General features: G+C 44.7%; 1 protein-coding gene across 1 annotated transcript in view; it reads left to right on the top strand.

Annotated features, from left to right (window-relative positions):
- The window catches only part of LOC144695680 (apolipoprotein M-like), a 30,245-nt gene extending 19,893 nt beyond the window's left edge, over positions 1–10,352 (top strand). Inside the window, exons 5-6 of the mRNA XM_078566617.1 lie at positions 5,043–5,141; positions 7,217–10,352. Of these exons, the coding sequence (XP_078422743.1) occupies positions 5,043–5,141; positions 7,217–7,233 (116 nt within the window). The 3' untranslated portion in view covers positions 7,234–10,352. The remainder of the gene's footprint in view (positions 1–5,042; positions 5,142–7,216) is intronic.
- Positions 10,353–15,779: the final 5,427 nt, after the last annotated feature.

The raw sequence follows: 15,779 nt of genomic DNA, 5'->3' as shown, positions 1-15,779 counted from the left end.
CTGATATCTGGAAGCATTCCTTCACATAAAGGGTAGTGGAAATATGAAACTCTCTCCCTCCCTGTTGAGGCTGGGGTTCAATTGAAAATTTTAGAACGGAAATTGACATCAGGCAAGGACGTGAAGAAATCTCTGGTTCAGCCTCAGCTGGAGTATTCTGTCTAATTCTGGGCACCACACTTCAGGTAGAATGCCAAGACCTTGTAGAGTGTACAGACGGGCTCTACAGGAGATGATACTTGGGACGAGGGACTTTATGTGGAGAGGTTGGAGAAGCTGAGATTGTTCTCCTTAGAGCAGAGAAGGTTAAGGGCACACCTCAGACTTAGAAAGCACTACCAAAAAGAGTGGTCTAATTTTCAGGATTATGAGGAAAATAATGGGGAGCGCAAGTAAATTCGACTGTTGTTTCAAAGGGCTGGCACAGGCATGATGGGCTGAATGGCCACCAGTGCTGTAAGATTCCATAATTCTAACCAAGGCAAGTAAATGGGAGTTAAGATGCAGATCAACCACGAATATCTGGAATGGGCTGGTTGTCTTATGAGGAAAAGTTGGACAGGTTAGGCTTGGATCCACTACAGTTTAGAAGAGTCAGCGGCAACTTGACTGAAACCTTTAAGATCCTGAGGGGTCTTGAGAGGGTGGATGTGGAGAGGATGTTTCCTCTTGTGGGAGAATCTAGAAACTCTTTAAAAATAAAGGGTCGCCCATTTATGATAGAGATGAGGAGAAATTTTTTCTCCCAGGGGGTCGTGAGCCTTTGGAACTCTCTTCCTCAAAAGGTGGCGGAAGCAGAGTCTTTGATTATTTTTAAGGCAGAGCTAGATAGATTCTTGATAAACAAGGGGGTGAAAAGTTATAAGGGGTAGGCGGGAATTGAGGTTCCAATCAGATCAGCCACGATCTTATCAAATGGCAGAGCAGGCTCAAGGAGCCGAGTGACCTTCTCCTGCTCTTAATTTGTATGATCTAATTGAATGAACAAGCTCAAGGGGCTGAATGGCCTCCTCCTGTTCCTGTATGTTGGGAGCCTATAAGGACTGGTTCCGTTTCGCTCCCTTCTGGTTGTTCCACTTTCAGTTTTAGGGTATTGGTTCCACCGACCATGCCATACCACTCACCCCTTACCCAGGAGTTGGCATATCACAGCCATTCTCCCCTCTTTCAAAAGCCTCCTCAAGGAATCCAGCTTTTAGTCACCATTCTTGAATTCTCATTCCTGAATCTCTGCTTCTTTTCTGCCTCAGTGGAGCACTTTGGAATACTTTGTTTGGCAAAAGGAGCTTTGCAAAGGAGATTTGCCGAACTTTAATTAAACTAATCTCTGCCTAACCTGGAGATGTGTCGTACGTACATTATTTAGACTATGTGGCCTCAAAGGGATAGGTTAACTTAATAGATAGCAGAAATAATATATTGTGCAGAACACAAATCTTTGGAGGTAGCAGAGCAAGTTGATGAAAACTGTTTGAAAAGCTTGCAGGATCCTTGGCTTTATTAATAGAGGTAGAGAGGATAAAAGCAATGAAGTTATGTTAAACCTTTAAAAACACTAATTTGGCCTCAGCTGGAGAATAGTGTTCAATTCTGGGACTCACACTTTAGGAAGGACACCAAGGTCTTGGAGAGGGTGCAGGGGAGATTTTCTAGGAGAGATTTGCGAGGATGAAATTCCAGAGATGAGATACTTCAGTCATGTGGAGAGGCTGGAGAAGTCAGGGTTGTTCTCTTTAAAACAGGGGGTATTAAGAGGAGATTTGATAGGGGTGTTTAAAATTATGCAGGACTTTGATCGAATACACAAGGAGAAACTGTTTCCAATGACAGAGGGTCAGTAACCAGTGGCGGGATTTTCCACACCCGCCCACCGCCGCGATCTTCCGGTCCCACCACAAGTCAATGGACTTCTGGCTGGGGCACCGCCTCGCCCACAGCGGGTCCCACCCGCAATGGGGCTGGAAAAGATTTAAAGTAACTGGCAAAAAAAAAAAGCAGAGGCAACATGAGGGAAAAAAATTACTCTGGGTTTTTAAAAAAATTCTTTCATGGGACGTGGGCGTCGCTGGCTAGGTCAGCGTTTATTGCCCATCCCTAATTGCCCTTGAGAAGGTGGTGGTGAACTGGCTTCTTGAACTGCTGCATCCAGCTGGTACAAGTACGCCCACAGTGCTATTAGGATGGGAGTTCCAGGATTTTCATCCAGCAATAGGAAAGGAACAGTCAGGATGGTGTGATGGTGGAGCGGAACTTGCAGTGGCGATGTTCCCATGCCCTTGTCCTTCTAGGTAGTGGGGGTTGAAAGTTTGCAAGGTGCTGTCGAAGGAGCCTTGATGAGTTGTTGCACTGCATCTTTTATATGGTACACACTGCTGCCATCGTGTGTTGGTAATCTCGGGTGTGAATGTTTAAAGTAGTGGATGGTGTTTCAACTGCTTTGTCCTGAATGATGTGGAGCTTCTTGAGTGTTGTTGGAGAATGTCAAGGGGAGATGGTTAGATTCTCTCTTGTTGGAAATGGTCATTGCCTGGCACTTAAGTGGCATGAGTGTTATTTGCCACTTAACAGTCCAGACCTGGATTTTGTCCAAGGCTTGCTGCATACAGACATGGACTGCTTCAGTAGATGAGGAGTTGCGAATAACACTGAACATTGTACTATCATCAGCAAAAATCCCCATTTCTGACCTTATGATGGAGGGAAGGTCATCGATGAAGTAGCTGAAGACGGTTGAGCCTAGGACACTATTCAAAGGAACTCCTACAGCAATGTCCTGAGACTGAGATAATTGGCCTCCCACAACAACCACAACCATCTTTGTGCTAGGTATGACTCCAAGCAGTGGAGTGATTCCCATTGACTTCCCACTGCCATTCACAACTCCTCATTGACTCCAATTTTGCGAGGGCACCTTGATGTCACACTCGGTCAAATGCTGCCTTGATGTCAAGTAGTCACGCTCACCTCCCTCTTGAGTTCAGCTCTTTTGTCCATGTTTGGACCGTGGCTGCAATGATGTCAGAAACTGAGTGGCCCTGGTGGCACCTGTGAACAGGTTATTGCTGATGACACCTTCCATCAATTTTCTGATGATCAAGTGTAGACCGATGGGGCAGTAATTGGCTGGATTGGATATGTCTTGCTTTTTATGGACAGAACATACCTGGGCAACTTTACACACCATCGGGTAGATCCCAGTGTTGTAGCAGTACAAGAGCCAGGATGTTGTCAGGCTATGGGCAATAGTACTGAAGACCTGTGCTCCAGAACTTGCCACACACCAAGCCAAGCTGTTCCAGTACAGCTACAACATTGGCATCTACCCGGCAATGAGGAAAATTGCCCAGCTATGTCCTGCACACAAAAAGGACAAACCCAACCCAACCAATTACGGCCCCATTAGTCTACTCTCGATCATCAATAAAGTAATGGAAGGGGTCGTCAACAGTGCTATCAAGTAGCATTTGCTTAGCAATAACTGCTCACTGACACCCAGTTTGGGTTCCACCAGGGCCACTCAGCTCCTGACCTCATTACAGCCTTGGTTCTACCATGGACAAAAGAGCTGAACTCCTGAGGTGAGATGAGAGTGACTGCCCTTGACATCAAGGCCACATTTGACCGAGTGTGGCATTAAGAAACCCTAACAAAACTGGAATCAATGGGAATCAGGGGAAAATCTCTCCGCTGGTTGGAGTCATAGAGCACAAAGGAAGATAGTTGTGGTTGTTGGAGGTCAGTCATCTCAGCTCCAGGACATCACTGCAAGAGTTCCTCCGGGTAGTGTCCTAGACCCAACCACCGACACACAGTAGCAGCAGTGTGTACCATCTACAAGATGCACTGCAGGAATTCACAAGGCTCCTTCGACAGCGCCTTCCATACCCACAAACACTTCAATCTAGAAGGACAAGGGCAGCAGATAGATGGAAACACCACCACCTGCAAATTCCCCTCCAAGCCACTCACCATCCTGACTTGGAAATAAAACACCATTCCTTCACTGTCGCTGGGTCAAAATCCTGGAACTCCCTCCCTAACTGCACTGTGGGTGTACCTACACTACAAGGACTGCAACAGTTCAAGAAGGCACCTTACCACCACCTTCTCAAGGGCAACTAGGGATGGGCAATAAATACTGGCCTAGCCAGTGACTCCCACATCCCGTGAATGAATAAAAAAAAGGTCCATAGCCTTTTCAGTATCCAGTGCCTTCAGCCGTTTCTTCATATCATGTGGGAAGATTGCCATCTGTGATGCGGGGGACCTGACGAGGAGGCTGGGGTGGATGATCCACTCCACACTTTTGGCTGAAGATTGTTGCAAATGCTTCTGCCTTGCCTTTTGCACTGATGTGCTGGGCTCCCCCATCATTGAGGATGGGGATATTTGTGGAGCGTCCACCTCTAGTTACTCGTTTAATTGTTCACTACCATTCACAATTGGATGTGGCAGGACTGCAGAGCTTGAATCTGATCTGTTGGCTGTGGGATCACTTAGCTTGGTCTATCGCATGCTGCCTCTGCTGTTTGGCATACAATTAGCCCTGTTTGTAACTTCACGAGGCTGACGCCTCATGTTTAGGCATCCCTGGTGCTGCTCCTGGCATGCCCTCCTGCACTCAATATGCACTCATTCAATAGCAATCTTCCAAGGGGAATTGGATAAACATTTAAAAGGGAGGACTTTGCAAGGAAAAGACTAGAGGAAACATGAGACTCACTGAATAGCTCTGTCAAAGAGCTGATACAGACACAATTGACTAAATAGCTTCCTTCTGTGTTGTGTCATTCTATGTTTATGTGTTAAAATACTGGAGACCATATAAAAATCCTGACCATCTGGCTCCCCATGAGTACTGTCACAGGGGGACTGTTAGCTATAAGGTTATAGAACTGCACCGTGCACTATGAATGAGGAATGTCAGGGGAGAGGTCATTTGAGGTATCCATTGATGACTGCCATTCTACTAATACACATGGACCACAATATTAAAGTCTCCCTCCCCCCACTTTCTGTTCTTTTCTCCTCTCTCAATTCAGACAGATCTCCTACCGCGACTAAGTACAGCCGCCTAGAGTTTGAACACCGTGCCAATTGCATGAACCTGTCGGCCATTTTTGTTCTGGAGCAGGCCCAAGGTTAGTAATAAGTGGCATTTTCCTTCTTTAAGCCCTCTCCCTTCCTCTCTTGAAGATGCTAAGGCTTATAAGGGTAAATTATTACATGAATTATTCAGTTAATTTATTAAATAAAATGCGTTAGTTGGCAAAAGAACTAGGGTCTTTTACTGCCTCAGATTGTCCCAAAATTTGACAAATTTATGAGTTCTTTGAGGATATAAGAAGCAAGATGGATAATGGAGAACCAGTAGATGTAGTGAATTTGGATTTCAAAAAGGCATTTGATAAGATTCACATAAAAGATTACCAGACAAGATAGGAGCTTATGCTCTTATCATGTCCATGAGGCAAACTAACAGGGAACAAAGAGTTAGGATAAAAGGATCATTTTCAGGTTGACAAACTGTATCTAGTGATGTGTCACAGGGATCAATGCTGGGCCCTTAACTATTTACTATATTAATGATTTGGATGAATAGGCCAAGTATATTGAAGCCAAACTTGCTAACAATACAAAGATCAGTAGGAAAGCAAGCTGTGAGAACACAAAGAGTCTGCAAAAGGATACAGATAGGTTAAGCAGGTGGGCAAAAAATTGGCAGACGGACTATAATGAGGGAAAATGTAAGGTTGTCCACTTTGGCAGGAAGAATAGAAGAGTGGAATGCTATTAAAATGGAGAGAGACGGCAGGAAGCTGTAGTATAGAGGGATCTGGGTGTCCTCACACATGAATCCCAAAATGTTAGCATGAAGGCACAGTAAGTAATTAGGAAGACAAATGGAATGTTAGTCTTCATTGCAGGGGGCTGGGGGGGAGTATAAAAGTCGGGAAGTCTTGCTACAACTGTACAGGGAATTAGTGAAACCACACCTAGAACACTGTTTTGGTCTCCTTACTTAAAAAGGGATATGCTTCAAGGCAGTTGACAGAAGGTTCACTGGGTTGAATCCTGGGATGAAGAGGTTGTCTTATGAGAAAAGGTTGAGCAGCTTTGGTCTATATTCACTGGAGTTTAGAAGAACGAGAGGTGATCTTATTGAAAATAAGATTCTTGGCAGGGTAGATGCTGAGAGAATGTTTCACCTCATGGGGGACTCTAGGGGAACACAGTTTCAAAAAAATGTGTCCCATTTAAAATCAAGATGAGGAGGAATTTCTTTTCTCAAAAAGTCATTAATTTTTGGAATTCTGTTCCCCAGGGGAGCATTGGAGGCTGGGTCATTGAATATTATCAAGGCTGCATTAGGCAGATTTTTGATCTAAAAGGGTGTTGAGAGTTATGGAGGCAGGCATGAAAGTGGAGTCATGGCCAAAATCAGGTAGGCCATTATCTTAATGAATGGCAGAGCAGGTTCAAGGGGCCAAATGGCCTACACCAACTTCTGTTTCTTACGTTCTTAAGTACTTCATTGGTTGCAAAAGGCTTTAAGTATAGTCCCATTGCAATATAAGTAATGCGGCAGCCAATTTGCGTGATCCAACAATCAGTATTGAGTTAGTGACCAATATGATCTGTTGTAGTAATGTTGTTTGAGGGATAAATATATTGACACAGAGGAGAACTCCCCCATCTGTTCTTCAAACAAGTGCTCTGGGATATTTTACATGCACTTGAGAGGACATTATGGAGTTTGAGTTTAACATCTCAGCACCTCTGACAGTGCAGCATTCTCTCAGTCTGAGCCAGAAACCCAGGTGTTAGGCTTAAGTCTCTGGAGTGGAGCTTGAGCACACAACCTTCTGACTCAAGATAGAGTACTTCCCACCATGCCACATGCAGTACCTGGTGTGTTACAAAGTAGAAAGGGATCTTGTGTTAAATCCACTGCGCGGATATCAGCTGAAGGCATGTGCGTTTGTGAAGTTGCCAGTGATCGTCTATCTGGGCAAACATAAGAGTAGCTCATGTGCCAGAGGGTCGCCATTGCCTGCGGAAATCAAACAGCAAGGACAGCATCTTTAAGAGAGGAGGTGGAGGAGCAAGGGCAGGGAAAATTAGTCAACCAAAAGTTGGATAAGTATTGAAAACGCGAGTTTCATTCGACTCTTTTTTCAAATTGTAGTAATTCTTTTTCTCCTTCTTCCTGCAGCGCCTTGTGAAATTTGAGTTACAATTTCCAACCTTCATTACCTTGTACAGGACCACACGGGCATAGGCACAATTTATGACCGGCCTTCTCTGCACTTGTTCCCTGAAGAGTAAAAGATGCTATCTTATCTTGTTAGTTGATGATTAACTTGACAATGCTGCAATTCGTTTTGGTTTCCATTGGGGAACAGCAAAAGAAATGTCCTTCTTAGATGGAAGGTGGAGAGAGGGGAGAAGAAGGAATAGAAACATCTCGTTTTCTCTTTTGTTTAATCTAGGCTTTTTTTAAAAACAAGATTTATCACTTTTCATGTACTTTGGTACTGAACTTCTGCCCATAGATGATGCGGTTGCACAATGAGGAAAAGGTTTACAATTTTGCCAATTTCAGGCAGAAATGTCAGGATAAAAACAATTGTTCCTCACAACTCCCCTTCTGTTCCTGAACCACAGGAGCAAGGAAGGGTCCCAAGATTTAATTCACCCTCTGCTGAGTTAGCTGAATTCACCAGGGATTGCAGAAATGGGGTACCACAAATGGTCTCAATGCACCTAGCCTACACTGCATAACAGGAGCAAGAGACAGCCACTCAACCCCTCGAGCCTGCTCCACCATTCAATGAGCTCTTGGCTGGTCTTCTACGTCAATTCTGTTTTCCCCCCACAATATCCCTTGGTGCCCAAGAATCAATTCACTTCAGTCTTGAATATTCTCAATGAGGTCAAACAGGGAATTGAAGTGTTTCCATAGCCCCACAGCTCTCTGGGGCACAGAACTCCAAAAATTCTGTAGAAATTTCTCCTCATCTCAGTCCTAAGTGGCCGGTGTCATATCCTGACAATATGACCTCAAGCTCTGGGCTCTCTATCCAGAGCGAAACACCCTCTCAGCATCTACCCTGTCAAGCACTATTGAATCCCAGGGGATAAAGACCTATTCTCCTTAATCTCTTCTAGATCAAAACATAATGGTGATTGAGAAAGGGTCTTAGGTCCATGTATGTTCCTCCACCCAGAAATATTATTCTATTCCCCCATCCCGCCTCCATTCTTCATTGCAGCATCCAGTCATTTCTCAAATTTATCCAGAATTTCCAACATCACAAATCTTATTGGGAGGTCCACCTAATTATTTATCATTCTTTGTAACACAAATGTCTTGATGTCAATCCTAAAGCCAACTTTTACTGCTTAGATTCAATGTCTCCTTGTCCTACTCCTGTAAAAAAATTTTTTATTCATTCATGGGATGTGGGTGTCGATGGCTGGACCAGCATTTATTGCCCATCCCTAACTGCCCTTGAGAAGTTGGTGGTGAGCTGCCTCCTTGAACCGCATTTCATGTGGTGTAGCTACCCCTGCAGTGCTGTGAGGTGGTTCTGTGATTTTGACCCAGTATTATTTAAAGTAATACTTCAGATTTACTCATTTCACACAATTTTCTCTAAAAGATTATCAGGTTATTACAGGAGGACAGCACAGTAAATGATGTGAAAAAGATTTTTTTTAAAAATCAAGAAATGTTAAAATTAGCCAGTGCCACTGGTGACTGCTGGAAATTTTGTAGGGGAGCCTGTAAGTGTCAGATGCAGGCAGGATCAGATGTGAGCACGAAGCCCACAGTAGTCAGTCAACCGGCAGTTAAATTCAAATTGAGGCAGCAGGAGTGGCCATTTGGGAAAGAATCACCAGTGCACATACAGATGTACTTCAGGGGGAGAGATCAAAATATCATTCATCAAGGGGCATTACAGGAAGTGCAATTGGCAATTTAAAAACAAGAATTTTGAAACACAAGCAACACTTCAATTCCATGTTCGACCTGGAGTGTATTTGAGATTGAGCTGATCACACTGTTGATCTGAATGCGCTAATCTCTCGACTGGCATCAGTCTGGTAAAAGAAACTTACATTTATCTTTAATGATGGAAACACCATAAAGATACTCCAAAGATAGGTCTCTTTCCAATCTTGCCAGGTCTGGACCGCAGCAGCTCATCGTGTGTCCATATACTCTATTCTGCAAACCCTTGGTCGCCAAGCTTTCAGATGATTAGGCTTACAAAGCCTTGTAGTCAGTCACTTGTTGGTCCTCACACATGCAGTCAGTGCATTCCACAGAGCCTAGCAGTCACTTGACATGCACACCTCCATTCAAAGAAATGTTCAATGTATCAGAGGGAAACCACCAAAGGGGCTTCACACGGCTGCATTAGTAAAAGTGAATGCTGATCCAGAGGAGGAGGTTCATAAGGGCGACCATAAGCCTGGTCAAGGGTTTCAAGGAAGCTCTCAAAGGAGGAGAGCGAGGTGAAGAGATTTGAGGTGGGGAGTGCACAGTGTGGCCTGGACCAGTGAAGGCATAGCTACCAAGTGTGCTGCGAAGAGGGGTGGGGAAAATGCATAATTCGCCAGAGTCAAAGGAATGGGGAGTTTGGTGGTAGAGAGACAATGGTGAGAGGGAGAGATGAGGCTATAAAGGGATTTAAACACAAGGATGAGAACTTTAAATGCGAGGCATTGGGGGAAATCAAGTCAGAACAGTGGGGTTAATCTCACAGCAATAAAGTTACATCTGGTATTTCAGGAGCTCAGGAAAGGAAGATAATCGAGTGTAAAATATAAACTTGTCTTAAATTCTGATCCAAACGAAAGGGTTTCTTTTTGTTTCTGCTTTCTTTTGCTGATCCCTAAATGTTGAGACATTTTTGGGGACTGATTTTCCTGTTCCTAGGTCAACTGGATCTGAATGCAGTGAAGACTGGAAAATCGAGCACCGAGGAGCATACATACACACCTATAACTGAGGCAGCCTTATTTTGTGTCTGCTTAATGTCTGCTAATTTATATTCATGAATGTAAAAATCAGATTTTCTTTGTGGGGGTGTGTGTATGACTGATTTTCCTGTACCCACTGCACCCAAGCACCAGATCACGTTATAATCCTCCCCTCTGAACTTTTTTTTGTTGCTATCTGGTCAAACATCCAATAGCTGGAAATGTGCATTATGCAAAGTAGAGAAACGAACTACAGACATTATCAGTGATAATTGTGTGTGTATGTGTCTGTGTATATTTATGTGCCTCTATTTGAAATAAATGGACAGCAAATAAAGATCCCGCCTCTGTATTGAAAAGTGGTCGACTATTATTTCACCTCTCTCCTAACTATACCTCAGTTCTGCCGAAGGGTCGTGAGTACTCGAAACATCAACTGATTTCTTCTCCACCGATGCTGCCAGACCTGCTGAGTTTTTCCAGGTAATTCTGTTTTTGTTTTCGACTATTATAGGCTTCTCTCAGCACAGCAGCAACTCGCATTGATAAAGCAATAACAACATAGAAAAGCAGCCCAAGGCACTTGCAGAGGAAATATGTTTTAAAATAGAGTAACGTTAGAACAAGGGTATTGAGGGTTTGGAACCAAGGCAGAGGGGGAAACAGAGTTGAGATGCAGATCAGCCAAAATCTCAATTAAGCGCTCCTGTATTCCACCATGTCACAGATTATTTCTCTCTTCTATGTGCTTAAAATCTTTCACATTTCTCATTTTCCCAGTTCTGCTGAAGGGTCATCGACCTCAAATGTTAACTCCACTGACACTGCCAGACTTGCTAAGTATTTCCAACACGTCTTGTTTTTACTCCAGCCATGATCTAATTGAGAGAAAAACAGTAGGCACGAGGGTTGAGTGGCCTATTCCTGTTCCCACGTAGTTAGTTTTAAGGGTTTTTTCTTTATTTGTTCACAGGGTGTGGGCTTCGCTGGCCTAGCCAGCATTTATTGAGCATCCCTGATTTCCCTCGAGAAGCTGGTAGTGAGTCACCGCCTTGAGCCGTTGCAGTCTATGTGGTGCAGATACACCCACAGTGCTGTAAGGAAGGGAGTTCCAGGATTTGACCCAATGAAACTAAAGGAATGGTGATCCAAGTCAGGATGGTGAGTGGCTTGGAGGGGAACTTCCAGGTGGTGGTGTTCCCACCTATCTGCTGCCCTTATCTCTAAGCGGTGGAGGTTAAGGGCAGCAGATACGTGCTGTCAAAGGAGCCTTGGTGAGCTGCTGCAGTGCATCATATAAATGGTGCACACTGCTGTCAAGGAGCTTTGGTGATGGAGAGAGTGAATGTTTAAGGTGGTGGATGGGGTGCCAATCAAGCAGGCTACTTTGTGCTGGATAGTGTCAAGCTTCTTGAGTATTGTTGAAGCTGCACTCATCCAGGTAAGTGGACAGTATTCCATTATTCTCCTGACTTGTGCCTTGCAGATGGTGGACAGGCTTTGGGGTGTCAGGAGGTGGGTTACATTCCCCAGGATTCCTAGCTTCTGACTTGCTCTTGAACCCACAGTATTTATATGGCTAGTCCAGTCAGTTTCTGGTTAATGGTAACCCCTCAGGATGTTGATAGTGGGGGATTCAGTGATGGTAATGCTGTTGAATGACAAGGGTAGATTGAGAGATTCTCTCTTGTTGGAGATGGTAATTGCCCGGCTTTTGTGCAGCGCAAATGTTACTTGCCACTTACCTTCCCAAGCCTGAATGTTGTCCAGGTCTTGCTGCAAATGGGCACAAACCGCTTCAGTGTCTGAAAGGTTGCGAATGGCGATGAACATTGTGCGAACATCCCCATTTCTGACCTTACTGATGGAGCAGCTGAAGATGGATGGGCCTAGGACACTACCCTGGGACCTCCTGTAGTGGTGTCTTGGAACTGAGATGATTGACTCTAACAACAACCATCTTCCTTTGTTTTAGGAATGGCTCCAACCAATAAGTGTGTTTTCCCCCTGATTCCCATAGACTTCAATTTTGCTGGGGCTCCTTTATGCCACACATGGTCAAATGCCACCTTGATGTCAAGGGCAGTCACTTTCACCTCACCTCAAGTTCAGCTCTTTTGTCCATGCTTGGACTAAGGCTGTAGTAAGGTCAGGAGCTTAGTGACCTTGGCGGAATCCAAACTGAACATCGGTGAGCAGGTTATTGCTGAGGTCGTGCCATTTGATAGCACTATCAATGGCGCCTTCCATCACTTTGCTGGGTGCAGACAGATGTTGAAGTTAAGCAGAAATATAGAAGAGTAGGGGAGACGGTGGCGTAGTGGTAATGTCACTAGACTAGTAATCCAGAGATGGGATTATTAATGGGAACATGGGTTCAAATTCCACCTGGTATAATTTGAATTCAGTTAATAAATCTGGAATATAAAGCTAGTCCCAGTGATAGTTTCATGGCCACTATCTTCGACTGACACGAAAACCCATCTGCCTCACTAATGTCGATGAGAGAAGGAAATCCGTCATCCTTACCTGGTCTGGCCTACATGTGACTCCAGACCCACAGCAATGTGGCTGACTCTTAACTGCCCTCTGAAATGACCAGGCAAGGTCAGTTCAAGGGCAATTAGGGATGGGCAATAAATGCCAGCCTTGCCAGCGGCACCCACATCCCATGCAAGAATAAAGAAAATTCAGCAGAGAAGGTGACCATTTGGTCCATTGTGCCTGTGTTGATTAGTTCTATTTGCCTGCTTTTTCCCATAGCCCTGTAAATGTTTCCTTTCCCTTTCAAAACTAAGGCAAAACAGCTGACGGCTCTTGTCGCAGTGGGACATAAAGGGAGGTTGGTGGGGGAAAAGCTGGGAATGTGCAGAAAACACAATTAGAGGACTGAGGGTTGCAGAAGGAACAAAGATAACAGGAAGGTATAGAAGTATATGGATGGATTTGAAGACATGGATGTGGAATTGAACTTCTCACATTTCAAAGCACTTTATAGTGAACAAAGTAATTCTGAGGTGTTGTAGGGAGGCAGCAGGCAATTTGCGCACAGCAAGCTCCTACAAGCAGCAATGTGATGATGACCCAGATAATCTGTTTTCTGTGATTTTAACTGAAGGATAAATGTTGGCCAGGATACCAGGGATAATTCTTCTTCTTCAAAATAGTGTCATGGGATCTTTTACAACCGCCTGAGGGGGCAGGTGGGGCCTGGGTTTAACGTCTCATCTGAAAGACAGCATCACTGGCAGTGCAGCGCTCCTCAGTGCTGCACTAGGAACGTCAGCCTAGATTTTACACTTAGTTCTGTGAGGCAGGACTTGAACCCACAGCGTTGAAGTTATTAGATAGAGGCGTACTGCTAACCAGTGAGCCAGGTGTGGCAGGAAACATGGTAGTGGAGTTGAATTAATGTGGAGGCAGGCGAGGTTCCGGAGGTGGAAGGAGTTGAATTGTGGGTGGGCTGCGGGATCGAAACTCAGCTGTGTTTCAAATAGGAGGCCAAGGTTTTATGCAGCCTAATTCAGTCTGAATGAGTGGCTGGGAAGGACATGGAAAGGATTGGCAAATACAGTCAAGGCTCAGAGCTTTAGACTTCCTGCTGCTCAGTTCCACAGTATTCTTTATACTTGGGGTGGATTGTGTTTCTGTATTCAGATGTGATATATCTAACATATGTTCGGTAGGCCTAGGCCTACTTGCATTACAATAGCCTAAGCTTAGGCTAGCTATAGTCTACAAATACAAAGATTGTGTCCAGTCAGCAAGGTTCCTATCAGCTTGGGTCACAGGCTTCCAGTTCAGAAGGTCGGTGAGATTTGTGTTTGTTCAGGTTAGGGTCCATTAAAAAAAACATTTGGTTTTTGGATGTGTTCAGCTTTCGGATGTACAGATAAAGGGTAAATTCTGACTCATCCATGACTTAATTTCAGGCAGACAGATGACAGAACAGGTAGAGAGAGAGAATGTACCTTTCATGACCTCAGGGCGTCCCAAAGCACTTTACAGCCAATGACATACTTTTGAAGTGTAGTCACTGTTGTGGAAATGCAAATGCCAATTTGTGGACAGCAAGCTCCCACAAACGGGGGAAATACGGAAGTAGGGTGGGTAAGGCTACCACATCGACTGCACGGTTCAAGAAGGCAGCTCACCACCACCTTCTCAAGGGGCAATTAGGGATGGGCAATAAATGGTGGCGCAGCCATTGACACCCACATCCCATAAACAAATTTTAAAAATGGCATAGGTGCTGTTAGGAAGGGAGTACTAGGATTTTGAAGTACCATCGATAGTGAAGAAACAGCAATATAGTTCCAAGTTAGGACGGTGTGTGGCTTGAAGGGGAACTTTCAGATGGCGGTGTTCCCATGTGTCTGCTGCTCTTGTCCTTCTGGTAGAGGTTGAGAGTTTTAGAGGTGCTGTCAAAGAAGCCTTGGTGAGTTTCTGCAGTGCATCCTGTAGACGGTACACACTGCTGCCACTGTGCACCAGTGGTGGAGGGAGTAAATGTTTCAGTTGATGGATAGGGTGCCAATCAAGCGGTCTGCTTCGTCCTGGATAGTGTCGAACTCCTTGAGTGCCGTTGGATTTGCACTTGTCCAGATCTGTGGGAGAGCATTCCATCACATTCCTGACTTGTTCCTTGCAGATGGTGGGCAGGCTTTGGGGAATCAGGAGGTGAGTTACTCACTGCAGAATTCCCAGCCTCTTTACTGCTATTGTAGCCATAGTATTTATATGGCTGGTCCAGTTAAGTTTCTGGTCAGTGGCGATCTCCATGATGTGGGGAAATTAAACAATAGATGTCAAGCAAAGATTGTTAGACTCTCTCTTGTTGGAGATGGTCATTACCTAGCACTTGTGTGATATGAAATTACATGCCATTTATTAGCCCAAGCATGAATTCAAACTGTTTGCCTGCTGCCTCAATGATAAACATGTCAACTTCTCTTCCAGGAGCGGAGACAGCCGGACCTGTGAGGGACACCTCTTCTTGGGTAGCGGATAAATAGAGGGCGCGGCTCAGGGCCTTCACTCACCTTCGGGGAGCAGGGACACCTCTACTCAGATAATGGACTGAGTTTGAAAAAATAAATCCAGGAGTGACGTCACAGGAAAACTTTTAAGTTCACTGGTTGGTGAGAAGCTGCTGTTAGCGAGTGTGTTTAAATAGCTTAAAACTAGAAAAACGTATCATTTATAGAGAAGTAGCTACTTGGATTTTAGTAAGGAACACTAGCAATAGGGAAGTAAAGTTAAAATCAAGTCAAAGTGAAATAAAGTAATAAAGTAAACCAGAATAAGATAGTTAGCCTAAGTGTAGTAAAGTTAAGTTACTAGTAATTTATTCTACTCATTCTACTTACTCTAAGGGTAATAAATAGTTTTTAGAATTATGGGATGGCAGGTCAGCTCAGCCAAGTGGTGCACATCCTGCGGTATACGTGACGCTGTGGACGCACCACGTGTCCCTGACAAACACATCTACAGGAAGTGTCACCAGTTGCACAAGCTTGAGCTCCGGGTTTCGGAACTTGAGCGGTGGCTGGAGTCACTGTTGTGCATCCGCGAGGCAGAGAACTGCGTGGATATCACGTTTAGGGAGGTGGTCACACCGTGGGTCAGAAGCGTACAGCCAGAGAGGGCGTGGGTGACCGCCAGGCAGTTTAAGAGAGCCAGGCAGGTAGTGCAGGAGTCCCTCGAGTCTATCCTGCTCGCTAATCGGTATTCCATTTTGGATGCTGATGGTTCCTCAGGGGGGTGCAACCAGAACCAAGCCTGTG

Source organism: Cetorhinus maximus, chromosome 21 (genome assembly GCF_964194155.1).
Source record: "Cetorhinus maximus chromosome 21, sCetMax3.hap1.1, whole genome shotgun sequence".
In the NCBI taxonomy this organism is placed as follows: domain Eukaryota; kingdom Metazoa; phylum Chordata; class Chondrichthyes; order Lamniformes; family Cetorhinidae; genus Cetorhinus; species Cetorhinus maximus.
The sequence above is the reverse complement of the archived record's forward strand: the minus strand, read 5'-3'. Positions and strand labels throughout refer to the sequence as shown.